The 22,744-nt window shown below is 45.2% G+C and overlaps 1 protein-coding gene across 1 annotated transcript in view; it reads right to left on the reverse strand.

The window, feature by feature from the left end:
- The window catches only part of TRIM24 (tripartite motif containing 24), a 153,297-nt gene that overhangs the window by 41,138 nt on the left and 89,415 nt on the right, over positions 1–22,744 (reverse strand). The window contains exons 4-9 of the mRNA XM_054033664.1: positions 18,003–18,135; positions 16,842–16,958; positions 15,172–15,286; positions 14,357–14,503; positions 11,839–11,956; positions 2,650–2,915 (exon numbers count right to left, since the gene is read on the reverse strand). Coding sequence (XP_053889639.1) covers positions 2,650–2,915; positions 11,839–11,956; positions 14,357–14,503; positions 15,172–15,286; positions 16,842–16,958; positions 18,003–18,135 — 896 coding nt within the window. The remainder of the gene's footprint in view (positions 1–2,649; positions 2,916–11,838; positions 11,957–14,356; positions 14,504–15,171; positions 15,287–16,841; positions 16,959–18,002; positions 18,136–22,744) is intronic.

The raw sequence follows: 22,744 nt of genomic DNA on the forward strand, positions 1-22,744 counted from the left end.
AGGCACCAATTCCGGGGCTGGAGCTACAGGCACCAACTTTCCAGTGTGCCCGGGGGTGCTCACTGCTCAACCTCTAGCTCTGCCACAGGCCCTGCCCTCACTCCACCCCTTCCTGCACCCTCTCCACTCCTCGCCCTCCCCCCCAGAGCCTCCTGCATGCCACAAAACAGCTGATCAGGAAGTGAGGGATTGGGGGGGGGGGGGGCGTGAGGCGCTGATTGTTGGGGCTGCCGGTGGGGGCGGGAGGCGCTGGGAGCCGGGGGGGGGGGGAGGGGAGGGAAGCTGATTGGGGGCTGCTGACTTATTACTGTGTCTCTTTGCCAATGTACATTGGTAAACTCTGGCTCCTTCTCAGGCTCAGGTTGGTCACACCTGCTCTAGAGGAAGCATCAGCGGTATCGACTGTAAATTGGAGTGCAGTCCTGGCTATCAGTTTGCCTTCATCTATCAGAGCTTGAAAATGTGCTCTGTCCTGTTGTGGGGGGCTGTCAGTAAACTCTGCAAACTTGGCATTGTTCAGGAAATTGTATTTAGCCAATAGCGCCTGGTAACTGGCTATCTTGACCTGGAGGATAAATGATGAGACCTTTCTTCCCAACAGATACAGGCGTTTGCCCTGGACCAGCAGGAGTAGACCAGGGATGTTGTTCTCCTTTCAGAAGCAACATGGACCATCAGTGCGTTGGGAGAGGGGTGTACCAGTACGGTTTCCTTAACAGGGAGAGCTATTCTGTTGGGCCCAAAAGTGTGCAGAATGTTTAAGAGTTTGAAGTCTTGGATCTCCTCAAGAGAAATTTGAAGCTCTCCAAGAACTCTGAAGAGAAAGTCCTGGAATTGCCCAAAGTCACTGTGGGTGGGTGGGGGAAGGGGACACAGAAGTCACTGTTTTGTCTAGGGATGGCAATGGCAGTCTTGCTGGTTCTGGCAGAACTGCTGGATCTGGAGCACAATGTTCCTCCTCCTCTGATGGATGCAGGTGCAGATCGGAGTGTCTCCTTAGACGGGAGGCAAGGGATAGCTCCTTAGAAAATCAGATCAACTCTGCAAATGGATACTGTCCAAAGGCCCCCCAATACGGCCAGTCGGAGGGGTAGACAGGTGGTCGTGGGGGCCCCCATGGCATGAGGTACCAGCAGCTCAGAGTTAGACGAGGCGGAGGTTGGGCCCAAACCAATATGGGTCTTTTAGCTGGTGGAGGACACGGAGGGTCAGAGAAAAGCAGTTCATCGGAGGGTTCAGAATCTCCCAAGGAGAAGGCCGATTCTGGTTCCAGTGGCGGTATCATTGATGCTGCTGGAGGGGAGATGTATTCTGCATATGGGACGGATAAGCTCCTTCCAGCAGTTGATTCTCCCAGAGGCAATATCTCCCTGGAAGTGGAAGGGCCCGGTGGAGGAGGGGATTCCAGATCTGGGAGAGCGAAAATGTCCTGTGAGGTGGCAACAGATTCATATCTCCCCAGTGTGAGAGGAGTTCTGCTTGTCCAGGCCATTGGAAGTGGTGAGAAGGGTGGTATCTGAAGTTGGCAGTGATCAGAATTCGTTGGTGCCAATGGATCCCAGGTTTTGGGACATGCCAGGGATGACAGTACTGATGGAACACAGTCTGCTACCAATGGAGCCCAATGCTTATGGGCTTTCTTGTTGTGCCACTGGGACTTAGTACATCTTAAGTCCTCATGGGCCGAGCTAGTGGGCTTGTTTACAGCCAAGTCAGACTTCTTTGAAGTAGACTTAGAGGAAGACAGTCTCATGGTTATGAGTGTGCTTCCTAGCTTCCTGAAAAGATCCCGCCATGCGGTCTATGAGGGTAGATTCTCCCAAAGCAGAGTCAGACTTTGGGGCAGGAGGTGCACTCCTTGCTGAGTCTGGCCTATATATGGGAGGGAGTTCCCCAGTCTGGGTCCTTCTTCTCTGGCCTTCTCCATGAGGTATTTGCAGAGATAAAATTCCTATACTTCTTGGGTATGGCTGGGGAACGATCAGCCGATACATCGCGGCGAGGTGCAGTGAGCTGCCCCAAGGCAGTACAGGTAGCACTGGTAGTTGCCGCTGACTGAGAAGGATCACGGGCAGGAAGCAGAGTTTGAAGCCTGGAGTCCTGGGCATAGTCTGGTGCCCCGGGGTTTTTAGACTAATTAAATGCTAAAACAGTAAAAACTATTAGAACTGTTAACACTATTTACAAACTAGATGATTTTTATTTTGTAGAACTAAACTGAAGCTGTGGAAACGTAAAGGTTCCGTTCGGACCACGCAGCAGTGAGAAGGAACTGGAAAGGCAGTTGGTCCGCCCCATCCTTTATCCCCTTGGAGGCACGAGGCGAGCCAGGGTGCATGTGCAGACCAATGGACACTGCTTTCAAATTCTCTGGCACCAGGCGGATGCGTAATCCATAGCGGAATACAACAGGGACCATCACTCAAAGAATAAGAGTTCTTTACAATGCTTAGAGATCAGAAAGTTCCCGAGATACGGGCATTGAGATCTTGAAAAAATGCTGTAAATACATATAATATGGGCTTCCTTATAACTATATGTGCTAAAGAAAACTGTGCCAATGAAATGTCACTGGAAGTCACCCTGTTATCATTCTGTTAGAACAAGTACAATCAGACATGTGTTCTCTCTAGAACAATGATAGTTTACCTGATGAGAAGTAGGAGTGTGCTGCATGGGACCTGGAATTCTTGGGTTTGGTAGAGCCACTGGACCTACCCTGCGTTGAGCCTGCTGCCTCTGAGCCATGACCTGCTGCTGCATGTGCTGGAGTCGTAGTTGAGCTAAACTGATCTGTGTTGGGAACTTAGACAGTTGGTTTGAAGGTAAGCCACTTTGTGGCTGTAAATTTGGTTCCATCACAGGGCTCTTGGGCATGTGTGGTGGGGTTTCCTTATCTTCAATTACCAGAGAACCTGGTAAAAAATAAAAATACAAGTTTTAATGTTCACCTTACTCTTTGGAGATATGCAGGTTTTCATCATTTCCCACTTTTTATGCCATCAGACCACCATTCCTAATTGCAGTTTAAAGGATGGGTAAACAATTCTTTCCAGAATCAGTGTCAGTGGCGGCAGAACTGCATGCATTATTGTGCCATCAATAACAATGAGGGCCCTTCTATTACACTGAAAACTATGGGTTATTTAACTTAAACTGAGATACTTTAAAATGCTGCTATTTCATTTTCTTAGATATATTCTAAACAGCACCCAATCACTAAGTTATTTAGTAACAGCCAGTTAGCTTTTAGATATTATCACACTGTCAGTAAAGAGTCTAGCTCAGGGGTCTCAAACTCAGATGACCCCGAGGGCCGCATGAGGACTAGTGCATTGGCCCGAGGGCTGCATCACTGACACCCCCGCCACTGCCTGTGGCCCCGCCCCCACTCCACCCCTTCCAATTAGGCCCCACCCCTTCCCTGCCCCATTCCAATCCCTTCCCTGAAGTCCCCACCCCAACGCTGCCCCCAGGGGGTGCAGAAAGGGTGCAGCAGGGGCTGAGGGCAGGGAGTTGAGGTGCAGGAGGTGTGCAGGGTGCTCAGGACAGGGAGTTGGTGTGTGGGATACAAGAGGGGTGCGGCAGGGGGTTGGGGTGCAGCAGGTGGCTCAGGGCAGGGAGTTGGGGTGTGGGATGCGGCAGGGGGCTCAGGGCAGGGAGTTGGGGTGCAGGAGGGGTACGGGATGTGGCAGGGGGCTCAGGGCAGGGAGTTGGGGGTGCAGGAGGGATTCAGGGTGTGAGCTCCAGCCTGGTGCCGCTTACCTAGAGCGGCTGCAGGGTGGCAGTGGCACTCACTGGGGCCAGGGCAGATTCCCTGCCTGCCTTGGCCCCCGGCTCCGCGCTGCTCCGTTCCAGGAAGCAGCTGGAACCGTGTCCCTACAGCCCCTGGGGGAGGGGCTCAGGGTTCACTGCTTGTGCTGCTCTTGCCGCTCCTCCAGGTACCTCCTATGAAGCTCCCATTGGCCGCGGTTCACTGTTCCCGGCCAATGGGAGCTGTAGAGGGCGGTGCTTGGAAGGAGGCAATGCCAGAGCCCTCTGCCTCCTTCCCCCTCCCCCCTGGCCCGAGGGGGCATGCTGCCGGCTGCTTCAGAGAGCAGCGTGGGGCTCGCAGCATCAGGAGGCAATCCCACGGGTAGGCAGAGGGGCGGGGGGCATGGGGAGCTTGGCGGGCCACACACAAGAGCCCCGCGGGCGCATGTTTGAGACCCCTGGTCTAGCTAGTACTCTAGCCAACACAACTTCAGGCCTGAGTTTCTTCAATATACTATTACAAGACATGGTCTATGGGGAAAAAAAATGTTCCCTGATCAACCTTGACTCTGAAGCTTTAACCCCTGGAGGCTTCAACTTCTGAAACTGTGTAATAAACCATGGAAACACACCAAAAAGGGCCAGTGCTAAATTATTATTATTATTATTCATGAAACCATTCTAATAGCCTGAAACACACAGGCTCCCACATGGAATTCCTGTTTCCATTTCAGTATCTCTCAGACTTTAAGGGAGCAGAACCCAACAATTCAAAGGCATATCAGAAGGAAGGAAAGAAAGGTTTCCTGGAAATAAAGAAAAACAGCTTATTTTATACCTATTCACATACACCTTATTCACATGGCTGGAAGGTTCACCCCTGAGGAAAAATACAGATACACCTCTTTTGCGATCTCTTTTCCAAAGATAGGTACAGGCAGAGAAACAAAAAACAGTTACTAACTTGTTCCGTAATGACTGTTCTTCAAAATGTGTTGCACACATCCATTCCACTTCAGGTGAATGGCTGTCCAGTGCATTAGCTGTATGATGGTATAAAGGGTGGAGCCGCTGTCCTGTTGACCCCCGAGTCATGGAATGGACATGTCCAACAAGTCTCGAACAGTTACAGAACAAGTTAATAACTGTTTTCTTTGAGTGATTACACGTGTCCATTCCACTTCAGGTTCAGCAGTTCAATCTGGAGATGCACTGGAGTCTACTTGAATTATTGTAGGACACGTCCAAATCTGGCATCATCTTTAGACTGTTGGGAGATAGCGTAATGAGAAACAGAAGTATGTACTGATGACCAAGCTGCAGCGCTACAAATGTCCAGTATAGAAACACTGCTGAGGCCACGTGAGATCTCAGTGAACATGCCAGCACCCTATCTGGGAGAGTTACTTTGGCCAGGACATCACACAAATGTATACAGAAGGAAATCCATGACAAGGTTCTGAAATGAGACTAGAAGACCCTTCATCCTGTCCGTGAGTGCCACAAACAGCTGTGAGGACAACCTAAGCAATTTAGTTCTGTCCAAGTAGAATGCTAATGCTCTCCTAACATCCAATAGGTAGAGTATCTCCTCCTCCTAAGCGTGAAACTTAGGCAAGGAAGTTGGCAAGCTGCTAAGTGACTGATATGGATGTGAGAAACCACTTCGGATGAGGGCATAGGTCTATTTTGTCCTTGTAGAGGACTGTATGCAGTGGATCAAATACTAGAACTCTCAGTTCACCTACTCACCAGTTACCTCATTGAGGTAATTACGACCAAAAAGGCTACCTTCATTGAGAGATGGAGCAACAAACAGGTAGCCAGAGGTTCAAAGGGAGGACCCATTGGTTTTGCTAACATTAGGTTAAGTCCCAAGGAGGAATAGGATCCTTTACTTGGGTATAACACCTGTCCAGACTCTTTTAAGCCTGACTGACATGATGATGGAGAAAAGAATGACTACCAATCAGAGGGCAGAAAGCCAAGATAGCTGCTAGGTGAACCCTCATGGAACCAACAGCAAGACCTTGTTGTTTCAGATATAACAAACAGTCTGGTGTATGTTGTATTGGAGCCCAGACCGAGGAAACCCCTTTTTTCTGAGACCAAATGGAGAATCTCTTGCATTTCGATAGATAAGCATCCTTAGTAGAAAGCCTTCTACTATTCAAGAGGATGTTTTGTACCTTCCTTTGAACAGATCTCCTCTTGAGGGGTTAACCACGGAGCTTCAATGCTGTAAGGTGAAGGACTTCCACATTGGGATAGAAGAGGTAACCATGGCCTGGTGAAATCAAGTCTAGGTCTGGTGGTAGTGTCAATGGAGACCTGCTTGAGATGCTCAGCAGAGTGGAAAAACCAAGACTGGGCAGGACACATCAGTGCTCTGAGTTTCACTCGAGCATGGTCCAGTTTGATTTTTAAACACCATCCTGGGCAGGAGCAGAACCTGAAGATATGAATACATGAGATTGTCTGTCCAGGGTAACAGAATAGAAGGTGTCAGATCCTGTACTGTGACCTGCTTGTGAACAAAACTGATGGCACTTTCTATTGGTGCATGTTGCAAACAGGTCTATATGGGGAACTCCCACACTTGGAAAATGAACCTGACACAATACCTGGTTGGAGAGACCACTCAGTGACTGGTGAAATACCTGCTCAATTGGTCTACCAGACTGTTCTGGACACCTGGAAGAAGGGAATGGATGGAGATGTTGATACAAAAGTCCCAAAGCAGCACTGGCTCTTGGCAAAGAAGTGCCAATCATGCCCTTTCCTGTCTGTTCACATAGAACTTGACCACTGTATTGTCCATAAACCTAGTAAATTCCTTCCCTTGATATGGAGAAGAAAAGTCTGGTAAGCTAGATGAATGGCTCTCAACTTTTACATTTATGTAGTGAACTAATCCTGGCCAGGCCATAGCCCTTGAGTTTTCAGAGAACCCAGGTGGATTGTCACAACCTAGGGCGGAAGCGTCCATAACCAAAGTCAAAATAGATTGCGAGGGAGCAAAAGTAACAAGCACGCACACACATTCAGTCCACCAGTCCAAAGAGGCTAAGATCCAGGTGGCTATTCAAACCACCATGCTCATTGGATGACAAATTGGAGAACACATCAAGCTAAGACAGCTCTGCAGCTTCCTGAGATGAAGCCTGGCCAACTGAACCATGTAAATACGTGAGGCCATATGCCCCAGAAGTCTGAGGCAATTTTGAACTGTTGTGGTAGGACAGGCCTTCACGTCTAATAAAATGGCCAGCATCGTCTGGAATCTTGTTTGCACAACGAACACCCTGTTTTCCATAGAATCGAAGACTGTTCCTATAAACTCTATCCTATGAACAGGAGAGAGGACTAACTTTTCCTCTTTGATCAGTAATCCTACTGTGCTGAAGGTGGTTTGGATCATGGTCATGCTAGATATTACCTGGCTCTTGGATTGGCCTCTCACCCACCAGTCATCCAGGTATAGAAACACTTGAACTTCATTATATAATGCCTGCATCTGTAACTTTCACTCCATGCATCTAAAGAAATAGGGTTTTTACCCACGAAAGCTTATGCCCAAATAAATCTGTTAGTCTTTAAGGTGCCACCAGACTCCTTGTTGTTTACTTGAACTTCTGATTTCCTCAGAACCACTGCCACCACTGCCATCCACTTTGTAAAAACACATGGGGTCACAGATAGTTTGCAGACCTGCCATTTAGCCTGACAGTGGGATCGGCTCACCAGAAATCTGAGGAATTATTGTTGCTTTGATTTATTGCGACATGAAAACGTGTGTCCTTTAAGGTGAGCACATCAGTTGCCAGGATCCAGGGAGGGCATAACGGAAGCCAGAGTGAACATGCAAAACTTTATTTTCTTTAGATATTTATTGAGCTCCTGCATGTCTAGTACAGTTCTGAGACCTCCTTTTGCTTTTGGGATTAGGAAGTGGCGAGAATAAAACCCCTTTATCTCTGTGCAGAAGAGGAACTTCTTCTATGGCTCCCAACAGGAGAAGAGACTGTACCTCAGAGATGACCTTTGTGAGAACGGTCCCTGAAAAGGGATGGGGGACAGAGGTGGTGGTGGTGGGGTAGAAATAAACTGGAGAGTGTATCACAATTCCATCATGTGTAAAACCCATTGATCTGTAGAAATATGGGTCCAAGCACTTATGAAGTGGGATAGTCTGTTGGAAGAAATCGGGGTATGAGAAGCTGGCAAACTGAAAACTGGTAAGCTGTCCTCAACCAGAATGTCAAAATGACTGCATGGTGTTCTTGTCCTGTCTGGACAAATTTATAGCAGACCAAAAAAAAAAAAAAAAAAGAGTAGACAGAGGTATTCTCCTGTAACTTCTCCCTTTCTTTATAGGCCAGGTCCTGATGGTGAGACATACAGAAAGCATAATGATGAGGCTACTGTAGACAGAACCACTGCTTCTTTGGCAGAAGAGCGTAAATATCCATAGACTTGTGCATAGCCCTAGAGTCTGTTTCAGGCTATGAAGCCGGTCATCGATCTGCTGTGCAAATAGTTATAGTTCCTCAAAGGGGAGATCTTGAATGGTTTGTTGGCCCTTTTGAGGAGGACCTGATGCCTGGAGCCACAAACATTTACTTATTGTAACAGCCGATGCCCTGGCTCGGTCATCAGAATCTGCAGCATCCAATGCAGCCTGAAGCGGCCATCATCTTTCCCTCATTAACCATAGTGTGGAAACTCTTGCCTGGTCTCCCCCTGCAACTTGTCTATTAATTTTAAAATATTGTCCCAGAGGGAGAAGTTATAACATCCCAGCAATACATGCTGATTAGCAATCCGGAGGTGTAATCCTGCTGTCAAATGTATTTTTTCCACAAAAAGATCAAGCTATTTTGCAACTTTTAATTTTCAAGTAGATGCCTGCTGACCTTGGTGCATGCTCTCATTAGAAACTGAAGCAACCAAAGACTCCAGGTATGGAAAGACATAAAAATGTACAAACCCCCATGAGGGCACATAATCCTTCTGCTCCGTCCTTTTAGCTGTAGGAGGCATGGAAGATGGAGTTTGCCATAACACTTTAGTGAACTCCAGAACAGCCTTGTTTATGCAAACTGCCACTTAAGAAGGCCCCACAGATCCCACAATATCAACCAATCTGTGTGAGTTCTCCTGAACTACCTCCACCTGCATGTCTAGGGAGGAAGTCACATTTTTTAGAAGGTTCTGTTGAGATGTTTCCTAAACTGCCAGTGACACTGGTATTGAGAGACTCAGCAGATCGTGTGTCACAGCATATACCTGAGGTATTGTTGGCACTGGGACAGTCTCTTGATACTGCTGAGTCAAAGATGGTATCACCTTAGAGGTCAGTCTCAACAAGGCTGCAATCAGCATCAGTCAACAACCCTCCCTGATGTGCTATTTACCGCAGGGAGTGCCTCTGCATCAAGCACACTCTACTTTCCTTCCCAGATTGTTTGCTGGACTTCAGTGCCAGAGACCTTAATCTCCTGGGCGCTGAGTCCCTTGATGCCAGCTTACGGTGCCTCCTCTTCAGTACCAGAGAAGATCTGTGTTGAGACTCTGAGAAGACAGGCAACCACTCCTAACTGAAGGAGACTCGCTTGGTGCATGCTCTAAATGGGGATGCTCCCAGGGTGGATGGAGGGCTGCCTCCATAAGGTGCTTTAGTCTGACCTCCCTGTACTTCTTAATTCTGGGCTTAAAGTCCCTGCACATTTGGCACCAGTCTCCAATGTGTGGCACCTGAAGTGAGAGTCACTGCCTGGCACTGATTTCTTGCATGCATCACAAGGCCTGAAGCCCAGAGACCGAGGCATGCCTCAACACTGGGCACTAATACCCCTGTGGTGGGAACCGAAGAACATACTAATAAGTATCCCAGGACAAGGAAACTTAATAGCAAAAAATTCTGTTAAAGCAAACTATTAAACAAGTGCGCACTATATACAAGACTAAGAAAGGGAAACACTTGCAGCAACAAGATAAAGTGCTCCGACAACCGTCACAGCACTAAGAAGGAACTGAGGGAGGTCAGGGACAGCTTTGCCTTTACAGCTTCGCACAGCAGCATGAGACAGCAGAAGGTGCATGCACTACCCCAACAGGTACCACTAAGGGAAAAGTCCCAGATGCTAATGCATTGAGCGCCCACATACCTGAAGTGGAATGGACACATGCAATCACTTGAAACAGAATCGAGTAGTTAGTCGGTACCTGTGAGAAAGTGCTGTCATGACAAGATCCTCTTATGCCAACATTTCCCCACCTTTTTGTTATAATTAGGGTCCTACCAAATTCACAGTCTATTCTCGTTAATTTCACAGCCAGAGGGTTTTAAAATTGGTCAATTTCATGATTTCAGATGTTTACATCTGAAATTTCAGGGTGTTATAACGGTGGGGGTCTTGGCCCAAAATGGTGTCGTAGGGGGGTTGCAAAATTGCTGTGCCGGGGGAGGGGGAAGGGTACCAAGATTGACACCCTCACTTCTGTGCTGCCTAGGCAGCAGCCTTCGAGCTTCCTGCAGTTAGAGGAGGTTCTCGGAGGTGGAGAGGCTCTCCGGCATGCTGCTAGGAGCACCCCAGCAGGGGCTCCTAGCTGCCAGTCCAGGCCAGTGACAGATTAAGGCAGGGTCCCCCTGTCAATTTGAGCCCCCCAACCTGGAAAAATGGGTGCCCCAGCCCCAGAAGAAGATCCAGGGCAGAAGCCCCGATCGGGTCACCCTGAGCCCCAGCAGGAGCCCTGGGGGACAGAAATCCCGAGCCTGGGCTGCCCCGGCTGCAGCCAGCAGGAGTGGAAGCCCTCAGCCCCAGGAACCACTGGGGGGGAAGATGCCCCGAGCTGTGGCAGGAATCGTGAGATGGGGGCAGAAGCCCAGACCCCAGGCTGCCCCAGCTACAACCGCCGAGAGCAGAAGCCTCCAGCCCGGGAGGAGCCGCTGGGGGAGGAAGCCCCAAGCTTGGCGCCCAGAACTGGGGCGGAGGGAGAAGAGACAAGCCAGGAGCCCATCTCCCGGGCTGCTGCAGCACAGAAGTGAGGGTGTACCACCCTCATTTCTGCGCTGCCTCTGGAGGTGGGTCTTATCTCCCCACCAAAAGCAGCCATGCAGGGGAAGGACAACTCCTGTCCCTCCTCAGCATGTCCGGACTAGCAGCTAGGAGCCCCAGGCTCCCAGCAGCAGGGGAGATCAGATTTCATAGAGAAGGGCTGATTCCACAGCCGTGAAATTGGTAGGGCCCTAGTTATAATGCAAAGCTGGTTGCACTTTTTGACCAAAGGCCAAAATGCCTGAAAGGTACATCCAAAATCACTCTCCAACAGAAAGATGGAGACACTGACAAAAAACCCTGCAGATATTGAAAACAAGGGAGGCACGACAAAATTATCAAATTCCTCAAGATAGAGACATTCTAGCCTCCAATTCCTGCTCCTAGCAGGGCAGTTCCTATGCTGCATGTCTTCATTACACTGAGTACGTATACTTAGTCAATCATACTGAACAGGCTCTTCACAAAACTCCCTATCATAGGATGTACAAGCAGAAACCTAGCCAGTGGCAGATAGAAGAGAAAATGCAAATGCCAGTCTGAAGGTAGGAATCCAGCCTGCCTAGAGAACATGGTACAGTGGGGATGGTCAATCTTTGCTTGCTTTATGAGCTTTATGCTTTAACAATTTGCCAAGGACAGTAAGCAAAATCTACAGAGCTAGGAAAAAAAGCACCCAACTCCAACAGAAAACTATTGCTCAAAAGACTGCTTTCTGTACCTGATGCAGTTTCATTGTAGTTTCCCATTGTAGTTTTTTCCTTTTCATCTCCCCACCTCAGTTAGCTAAAACTAGTTAGGCACTGCCTATCTAGCCTTACTACCTGGAACAGCATCCAATATGGAGTCAGATCAGACATGCCCTATAGATTAATTTCTGTCCACAGATAGAAGATATATTAAAGAACACATGAGAAATACACTCAATTATTTATCTGGGAGGCCGGTCAGCTGACAAAACTATTTTTAGTGATACCACCAGTTTCTAAAGAAGTTGATAAAACAAGCAGGAGCCACATCATACCTAGATTGAAAATATTTTGAGCCCAGAAGCTAGGATCACAGTGAAACTGGACAGTGGTGTTAGTCACTGGTGAAGCATCACACCTTGCTCGAAGGAGATACCGTAGACGATATGTAATCTAGAACAGGAAAACACCTTGTACAAAACACATTTTTCTCTTCTAGGAAAAAACCCTGATTAACTTGTACTAATTTTCCCACAAGACAGTAACAGGGTTTAATGTTTATTATCTGAGCAAAATGCCTTGAATTGGAGTGAAAAGAACATAAGTTTGTGCAACCAACTAAAAGCATGGATTTTCAGCTTCCCACTCTCCCCTTAACCCTAACCCCCCCACACACAAAAAGTAATTTTCAACACTCATTAACTATAGTATAAAAGAAATTATGTTTTTCTAACTGTAGAGATACGTAGTCATCCCTAGATGACAACGTAATGACCCAATATATTTGCAAATAAATTTTGTTCTTTATGTGATCATTCCTTGTCTGAAAATTATCTGTTCTCACTTGTGTCAGATCTTACTATTCTCATTAGAAAGGATGTTATCTCAGAATAAAATTTTTTCTATCCTCCCTCCCTCCAATAAAGAAATGAATTAATATACAAGAATTCTCTGAAATGTTCTAATATCTAAGAGCTTTTCTAAGCCCTTAGTTTCAAGGATTAGATTATGTTTACAATCGGAGAGAAAATATTATAAGAGTAGAATACTTCAGGTCAGACAATTAAAAATTCAGGTTTCATTAGGAAGGAAAAATGTTGGGGGAAAAGGCCCAGGGAAACACAAGCAAGGGCTGACACATTAATCCAAGTACTAATTATACCATAATACAGACATAATTTCAGACAGGAAAAAGCTAGCCAACTCAACACACCTATTCCTTTTGGATTCCTCCTAATATCAATTCCTCTGAAAACTTTTCTTTCCCCCACCCCCCAAAAAAAAATTCTACTGAAGACGCCTCTTAATCTCATACTATTTGGTTAAATTAACTTCCCTACTTGTATTGACATGGATTACCTACTACATATTTTCATAGAGTTCCTTATTTACTTGTAGTTTTCTAAACTTTAGGTAGGTCAGTTCTAGAATACCTAACCAGTGTGAAAATGCATGACAAAATATATTTTTTTAAAAGGGGATGTGAGAATGTTCAAAGCTGTAATCACTACCAATTTGAATGCAGGCAAAGCAGGATTCCTGTGGACACCAGCAGTAGCTGGGGTACTAACGTCACAGGATTGCTTCAATTTTAGTTCATGTTCACATGAGAGTTTTTAAAACTGTCTATGGCATACCTGGCTCTACATATGGTTTTTATCTATTCATTACAAGACTAAAACTGTTAGCTACTACAATTATTCACAGTAGCTAACAGTGTGTTGGTCATGCCAGAAGTCTAGGTTGGCACACAGATGTCTTCCTGCAACCTGCTCAGTCCATTCCCTTTTCTGCAGTGTGGATACGGCTTCCTAGCAGTAATCTGTGTAATGTAGTTGGCTAGGTTATACTCCTTCCCAGCTCTATGTGGTAGGATACCCCACAGTGCACAGCCTCGCATGTTGCTCTGTACAGGTGTATGCCCTCTGGAGTAGATTTCTAAGGGCACAGAACAGCCAGGCATCCAACTTTCAAATGTCTTTGCCTTTGGCAGGAGCTAGGCACTTAACTCCCTTTGTGCTTTGAAAGTCTCCCTTGGTGTCTTGCTGAGGCATGATGGGATAGTTGCCCAGAATGCACTGATACAATCATGGTTAGGAAGCCTGGTAGGTGTGGATGAGCAAACAATTGTGACAGCAAAAAAGACAGTGTGTGGATATAACACAATTCCATTTATCTGCAATTGTGTAAATGCCCATATCTCTAATCTTTTTTAAAAATCACAATTGTATGTGTAATGTAGCAGGACCTTTGTATGTTTAGGCCTTGGTTTCTGTTTTAAAATGAAAAAGTTTCACTTTAGTATGTATCAACCTATAGCATCACTACTTCAGTCCATCAGGTACTTAATGCATACTTGCAAGTCTGAAGACAAGGTCTTAGAACCTTTCAATGGAAGGTTATACTGACTGTGGAGGAGCCAACATGTTAATTTTACATTAAAAAGCTATATCTACATTATCCATTATGTTTGGATCACCTCATCCTTAAGCTGAAAAAGTTGTGCTAATAGTATGAGCATGTATACACACAGACATGCTTCATCCTAAAAAGGTTAATAGTAGTGATTCATACACTTCCACAGAAGTGGGACAATCCCTATCTCAGTAGACAACTTGCAACAATTAAAATTTTCAGGAATATCTAGGAGGGATCAGAAGTCAAAGTTTTAACATCCTCCTCAACTTGTGCTGTTGTAGGGGGAAAAAATGTATATTACACACTTGTGCTGCAATATACTGAAGTAATCAACAAGATTAATTCCTTGACTTTACTTAAGACGCAGAAAATTCACTTGTTTGACTTAGCTATAGCCCCTTAGCAACTAAGAAATACTGTCTTTCCTAGTCTTACCAGGCGTTTGCTGTACAATAATGCTGTACTGCTGCCACTGGAAACTGCCCACTTGGAAAAATTCATGACATGTTCCAGCTGTTTAGAAAGACTTGCTACTTCCTGTTGTTGCTGCAGAAGCTTAATCCGATGGTCTTTTGACAGACTCTGAAAGGGGTAAAGCACTTCCAGTGAAATTTTCAATGTATTAGCTCTCACTTGCTAATCCATAAACATGATAATCCTCAAAAATATCAAATGGTTTCACCTCATTTTTCAGAAGAGATTTAAAGAGAGATTATATACTCTGAAAAGTGACTAAAATTGGTACACTCTTACTCAAGAGATCAGCCCACTGTGTATTCAGATTCCCATCTTCTTTCTTTAGTGACAGAAAGACGTTTCTATGGGTTTTTACTCTATAGTAGTGTTTAGATAGGTTTCCCTCACAGACTGTCCTATCCTACTTGTTATTACAATGAAGTTGGAAAGCTGAATTTGTGGCATCTCAACCTCAGTTTTCCTGCATCATACATAGATCTGCGACTTCACTGCACAGCCCAGCTTCTTTTGCTTGATTATGAGGGAGGGCAGCCCTGATTCGTGAAAACTAAATGCAAACAGAAATTCAAAGTTACTGGCAAAGTAAATTGCTATTGTATGAAATATTTCTCTGCTTGGCCCTATTTGAAGTTTCCTCATTAAGCAGTACCATCATGTAACTCATGCTGAAAGACAGTTTTTGCGGTGTTTGAATTTTGATAGATTATCATTCAAAGCCCCTGTAAAAGCACTTGCACGATGACTGTTACTTATAATCTTAGAAGTGAATTTACCTCTAACTGATGCAGCAAAGCTTTCCCCTTTTTGTTTATTTCTACCATCAGTGTAAATATGGCAACTTTAATGTCCTGTTCCACCTGCTTTTGATTCTGATTCGCTTCAAGGATTCTGTAAGTAAAGAATAAATATTTAGAACTGTTTAGCCCAGTGTCCTTAAGAAACTGCCACCAAAGCTCATCCTGACTCAACAAATGAAATGACTTATTTGTTGCACAGAATGCAGTGGATTCCTGCTCACATGCATCCAGTAGTATATATGGGATCAGATGTTGCCATTAGCCAGGAAAATTATCAGGCTGAGTTAGTTTAAAAAAAAAATAAAACACAGATTTAGGAATGCATCTGACCTTGGTGTAAGTCTGAGAAATTCTAATTATATGAACTAGAAAAGTAGGACACTTATATAAGCAAGGGAATTTTATTGATTAAAAATGAATGGTTGAAAGAGTCTTGATTTTAATATTCTCCTAAGCCTTTCTGGCAGGGAATACAAAAGTCTCCATATGTCACAGGAATTCAGGATCTCATTTTTTCCCCCAACATAGAAAGTTTCTCCAGAAAGAAGATATCCAGCAATGTAGCAGCCTTTGCATTTGTGTGTGTTTTTAATGCACGGCTTGAAACAATACACTTGCCAATGGTGAATTGTATTCCTGCTTGAGTACTGCTTGCAGCCCTATCTAGTGATGTGAATATTGCTACTACACTGCTGACACAATCAATATGCTGCTCATTCTACCCTCTCTTTGGTGGGGTGAATGAGAGAGAGCAGGGAACGCTTTTTACTACCTTATGCCTATGTATCAGGCAGTGCTGAGTACCTGGTACAGGTGCTTAAAAACACCAGGCAGAAGAAGTTAGGAAGGAGAGAAAGACACTTGGATTCCATGTGGGAGGAGAAGAGTATTACTTTTCTCCTGCCATCCAGGAGCAAGGGGAGGGAGGGAGGGAGACTGTGGTTTGCATCCAGCATCCAAGATGTGGTGAAAGAGAAGGGGGAGAGAACAAGCATAACAGTAAAACTTCTTCATCTCCCAAAGCTAAAACTAGGGGGAAGACTGGACTTAGATTCCCAGGGTACTGCATCTGAATAGTGCTGTGGAGGTACTTGCTAGGACCCACTTTGATATGTACTTGCAACCGTGGTTATGCCTTTGGCTTGCAAGTGTCAAGTATGAACCCTGATCACCTTGTTATTCCACAAATGATCTTCAAGTAAATCTGTCACATGCATTTATTTACAAAAACCTAAGCCATAACATCTCATTTATAGGAGAGATATATATCGTGAAAAACTAAAAATGGGGGTGGGCAGGGAAGAGATACCGCAATTGCCTTCTAAAAATCTCCTAGCAGCCTGCTTGGCTGAGCTTGCCCTCCTGTTGTCCTGGAAGTTTACAGGCTAAAGAGAATAGTTATGTAACCAACATCAAGTTTAAGTTAACAAATACCACAAGGATTACCACAACCAACTGAAAATGTAAGAATTTCATATTTCACTACTGAAAACATTTTGGAAATTATTTCCTTTTGGAAGTATAAAACAATGCAGAGATTATGTACAAAATCCATTTAGGAATACTTTAATTTGAAAGCCTTGGTGAGTTAGGTAATATTCTTATGTTCAGTGTATGTCAATATTCTTTAGTAACATGATACATACCTGTTTTGGATCTGCTTCTCTGTATATTTTATATACTTAGTCTTCTCCATTAGCTTGGTGATTAGTGTATCAATGATCACTTTCTGGTTCTGAAAAGCTTCTTCTATAAACTGGTACCTGCAATAATCAGTACTATTTATTTAAACATGAGAACGAGCTTTGAACTACACTTACTAAAAAACAGACTGCACTCCAACAGAATCATCACTCCAGTTAAAAACACTGCTAAAAGACTGAGTTTAACACCAAGGAAGCCCATAAAAGGCAAATATGCCTGATTTTTAAAGTATTTTTCTTGTGTAATTATTTTCTTCATAGAAATGAAGAGTATTAGTTTTTGTGAGAGCCATTAAAGTGACATTTTAGATTTCCTCTAATAAATGCTCTTCAGAGAGAAATGAACATTTCCCCTTTCTGAAAGGTTTGGTAAGGTCCTCTTAAACAACCATCCTGTTCAACGGCAAACAGAGTTATGTTTGACCATATAGTTACATAATATAGCCCCGGTGCTTTTAAGTGTTCTCAGTTTGAAGAACTACAAAGCAAAGATTTCCATCTATAGTAGAACCTCAGAGTTATGAGCACCAGGGTTACAAACTGACCCGTCAACCACACACCTCATTTGCCGCCAGAAGTATACAATCAGGCAGCAGCAGAGACCAAAAAAAAAAAAAAAAAAAAAAGAGTACAGTACTGTGTTAAACGTAAACTACTCAAAAAATACAGAGAAAGCAGCATTTTTCTTCTGCACAGTAAAGTTTCAAAGTTGCATTAAGTTAATGTTCAGTTGTAAACGTTTGAAAGAACAGCCATAACATTTTGTTCAGAGTTACAAACCACCACCATTCCTGAGGTTTTCGTAAATCTGAGATTCTACTGCAATTAAACTGCCAATAATGGAAGGCCCAACAGGGTTAGAAGCTGGAAGATCAAGAGATTCTACTTTCAACTTTACCACAGACTTTCTTTAGCAAGACCTTTCAGCAGTGAACTTCAGTTTCTTCATGGGTCTTTTTGTTAAAAAATAATTTTGCATTTTAGCAGGAGCCCTGCTCAACAATATAACCTAGGCTAGTACTGCAACCAATTCAGAATTAGTTCAACATCTTTCATAAGGCATCAGCTACTAGTTGTATAAAAATATGTAATTTACTTTGGTACCTGTGCTCTTTGTGTTCCAGTAACTGGCAATCCCGGCATGTAAGTTTATCACAGGTCTCGCAATAGAGCTTCAACTGTTCCTTTTTGTGGTAAGGGCAGAAAACAGGCCGCTGACTGTTCACACCAACTGCCTCTGTAGAATAAAGGAGGATTAAAATTTCTATTAGCAAGTTGAAACAATCTTTATTTGCTTGGGTTAGAATGAGAAGTTGGTTAGTTTCCATGTCTCCATTCTGTCTTCTTTGAACTGTAGTCCATTGTTCCATCTTGGAACTGTTGGACTTTTCTACTTTCTTCGAGTCTTGGAGGCAGACAACAGATCTCCTCCTCCTTCACTGCAATAGCACTCCCCTCCAACAGTTGGAGTACAAACATATGAGGTGCTAAAGTGATGACATTTCAAGCCAAACAGTTGAAAATTTATACTTTGACTTTGTTGTAGCAAGGGTTTTCATGGAAGAACATCCATGAAAGCCTTGGATTCTGTTCATCCAGTGCTGCTGCCTTTGAACACAAAGCATGTCTGCTTTGTCTTGTGACTGGGACCCTTGAGTAGCTACCCTGCAAGTTCTGTCCATGAAGTAGTTGTATCCCTAGTGAACACTTCTATTTCTGGAAGATCTTGATTAGAAGCTTGGAAGATAGTTGCCTTAATCCAGCTGGATGAAGAAAGAGGTGCAGAAGTAAGTACCACCAATAAAGCACTGGGCTTCCCCCACACTACAATTCTATACACGCTGAATTTTACCATTCTACAAAAGCGCTAGCTTCAGGATGAGAGAGGCTTTAAGAACAAAGAGGACAAGGAAACTGACTCGCTTAAATGGAAGGTTAAATTTCTCTTACAAAATGAAATGGGGAACTTGCCTTTCCAACCACATTATCTGAAAAAAGTTTAAAGTAAGACTACTTGTTGCAAAGAAACCACAAAATATGCTAATCTTCTGATGGCCAAAAGAAAGACAAACATTTGAGTTAGAAAAAGACGAACATTTTCCTGGTGACTTAAAGGGTTATTTAGTATGTGTGTGTAACACTTAATTGAGGCTCCATGGGGGTCCTTGAAGTGATGCTGCTTTCAGAAAATAGGAACGTCATGAGTCCAGTCGAATGCCCCCTTTTGGCCACTCACTGTGTGGCGATCCAGTTGCTGAATCCCTAGGTGTTTTGAGTGTCCAGAGTTTTAACAGCATCTAGGACTGCCTCTGTCTTGGGGTCTGTAGGCACACTCTCAGGATGTTGTAGACCCCTGTCTTGCAAACTGTGCTGAGACCTCCACAGTCAAACAGCCTACCCCATTACCAATGCTGACTCCTTAGAATCCCTCTTCCCCTGTACCTCTCTTCCAGAATTCCAACCGAAGTGTAGGTAGGTGTAACACTTCACACATAGACAAACTTTGTACAAGATTCTAGACCACCACTGCTCTTTACTTAACAGATAAAACAGAATACGTAACAAGAAGACAGACATCCTGAACACAACATCCCTTGCTTTACTTCACCCTTCCCTTGGGAGTCCTTTGGAGGTCTGAGTTTAGATAAACAAGGTTCCCCCTGCCTATACATGCTCCTGCAGTAACTTCTCTGCTTGAGCTGGTGAAAATGGTCAAAAGACCCCAAACAGATCAGCTCCTACACTATGGATCATAAAGCATTCTGTAGAGAAATTTCTTGGATTAGAAAAGCTAAAGCCTCATTCTGAAGTAAGTTTTGCACCTGTGATGATTGAGGCTGGACAGCTCCAGAATTGGATGAACATCTATTGGATCTTTTAATTAACACAAAGAGAGAACAAACCTTTCTTATGATGGAACCAAGATTATTGCTCTAAGGGAAAGAAAATGCACTACAGTCTAGAAACCCTCATCTTTTCACATAGTCTTCAAATTAGAAGAGGCAAAAGACAAGTTAGAGAGGGTGACTCCTGAAAGTCTATGAGAAGACCTTGTCTGAGAATCCTGACAGTGTGTGGTATCAGCCCAGGTTAAGAAGATATTTTTAGGCTTTCCTGCCACAGGTAGGTGGGCTCAAATCAGCAGAGCTTATCTTGTAGAGAATCCTCTTCTGGAGAGGCCCCTCTGGCTGACTTGGGGAAGAATTCTTGGCCCCGGTTTTTTGAAAGGGATGAAAAGATTAGTGGTTTTGTGAGGACTGGAAATTGCAGCTGAGGTGAAGTGACTTGAACTCCAGTAAATGTCTTGACATTGGACCCTGTAGTGAGGCGGCCTGGCTCCCGGTCGCCCCTGCGAGGGACGAGCCAGAACAGCCGCCAGAGTGGGCGGAGTCACCGCCGCCTGTCCCCGCCCCCCGGAAGTCAAGGGGCAGGACAGGAAGTATAAAGGCCCGGCCCCAGCGCTCAGTTGGCCGCCGGAGAGGACAGACGCAGGTGCCCGAGCTCCTGAGCAGGACTGGCCGAGCCTGCCCCGAGCCCGGTATCCTGAGCAGGACTGGCCGAGCCTACCCAGAGCCCAGTATCCTGAGCAGGACTGGCCGAGTCTGCCCCGAGCCCGGTATCCTGAGCAGGACTGGCCAAGCCGGCCCCAAGCCCAGTGTCCCGAGGAGCTGCCTGAGCTTCCCCTCGCCGAGGGTCTGGAGGAGCTGCCCAACCTACCCAGCGCTCGGTGCCCTGAGGAGCCCATGGTCTGGGACACGGTGGAGGAGACTGAGGACCTGCAGGTACCCATGGAGGGAGAGATTGGAAGTGGCCCAGGGATAACTGACCCCGAGCCCATGTCAGTGTGTTGCGGTCAGGATCCCCACTGACCCAGCAGCAGACGGACTGCTGCTGTTAGGGCCCCGGGCTGGGACACAGTGGAGTGGGTGGCAGTCTCTCCTCCTCCCCTACCCTCATGCCAATGCTCAGCCCTGCCTGAGGGCCTGAGCCCCTGAAGTACTGTGTGTTGGCTCAGCCCTGCCTGAGGGCCTGAGCCCCTGAACTACTGCTTGTTTGCTGCCCCGCCCCGACCTAGGGCTTGGACTTGCAAGACTGAACGGTTTCCCGGCCTCGTAATGTGAGGCAGCTTGGCTCCTGGTCGCCCCTGCGAGGGACGAGCCCCACCCCGGACATCTACAGACCAGAATTAAATTATATCCAGACATCCAAAGAATTCTTAAGGATTTTGCTAGGGACTTGTCAAGCATTTCTGACCTTTGAAAGGGCAACTGAACCAGATTGCTGGTGGAAGTAGTGACCCTACCCACAGGTGTAGTGTTCCAGGTTCTTCGGCCAAGGTTTTCTGGGGAAAAAAAGATCTGGAGAAGAATCTGGTGATGTCACACAAAGCATTGAAGACGAAAAGATAGTGTCATTTTGCTAGTATTCAGTTTGGTGGGGGGGTTCAGTTTCCCTCTTTTGATCTTTATGGTACTTCTGAAAGTACTAGAGAGAATGGGTGATATTGAGAGGCATTTGAGCAGACACTATACATATTGTGGTACCACAAAAGACATGGAAGACAATTCAAAGTCCCTTTTAAAAAGTTTTCAGTCTTCTGGTCTACAAAGTCCTTTGGAGAATTCGCCCCATTAAATTGGGTTCAAAACCTTTTTTACCTCAGAAGAATCCTAATATGAAAAAGCAATCCATCTTCAGAACAGAAGAAAAGGTGGTCTTATCAGACTGGATTTTCATAGAGGTATAATTAATGGACTTCTTTTTGCCAGGGTAGGAGTACTGAGAGAGAATTTTCTCAAAAGATTCTAGTACAGGGAGACAGATCTTTTTACCGCTTCATCTCAAGGAGTCCTGGCTAGGAGAAGGACTTGGAGGAAAATGGTTTGCTGGTTCAGTTATCGTAAAAGTGGAACTGATCAATTCCTCCAAGACTTCCAAGGGTTCCTTAGATGGCGGGTGACCCAAATTACCAAATGGGAGGAAAGTTCCTCTTTGTCAGCAAGGATTATAGTGAATACTTTTGATGTCTCAGAAATCCTTGAAAGGAACGGAGGGAAAATAGTGAGGGAAGCAAGGCAGAAAAAAGGCATTGGTGTGACAGCTCTTCCTAGAGCACTATAGACAATAGAAGCTGGTTGGCACAACATCTTGGGAACTCCCACACAGCTCTCACTACTTCCCCCATTGATTGAACTGCAGCTTGCTGGCTGTCATGGTCCCGGAGCAGAGAAAGAGAAAGACCTATGTTGGGAAAAATGGTATGGGGTCAGGCTGAAAATGAAGGCGTAGAAGCTAAGGGGTATGCAAGTGGTCTGCCAGCACATGGAGCAGAATGTAAGAATGGGAACTTAAGCTTTGCTGACAGGGCACAAATCAAACATGACGTGGTAAAACTATAGGAACAGTGGAGTTCCTAGCCTTCCTCGAAGTATTCACCTGAAGACCCTCCTCTTGCCACCTGGAGATGAAGGTGAAGAGATGGTGAAAAATTAGCTAACAATCTTGAGGGAAAAGAGCCCTCAGAAAGAGCTTCTGCAGACAGCTCTGTGACTGAGCATGGAGTAGAAGATGGGGGAATATCAGCAGCATACCTGTAGAGGGAGTTGAAGGCAGATTTGCACTGGAAACAAAACAATTACTTGCCTGACTCCGGGACTCAGGAAAGTCAGAAAAACCCAATAGTCTAAGCCTGACAAGGCAGTGAATTCTCATGACAGAACCAACTATAAACTGGCAGTTCTTCATAATATCTTGATAATAAAAGAACAGTCATTCACATTTTATTGTGCTCAAGTCACTCATAGACCATGATGTCAGACAGCTCAGGGGATTGATAATGGGAAACA

Source organism: Malaclemys terrapin, chromosome 1 (genome assembly GCF_027887155.1).
Source record: "Malaclemys terrapin pileata isolate rMalTer1 chromosome 1, rMalTer1.hap1, whole genome shotgun sequence".
Taxonomy (NCBI): Eukaryota; Metazoa; Chordata; order Testudines; family Emydidae; genus Malaclemys; species Malaclemys terrapin.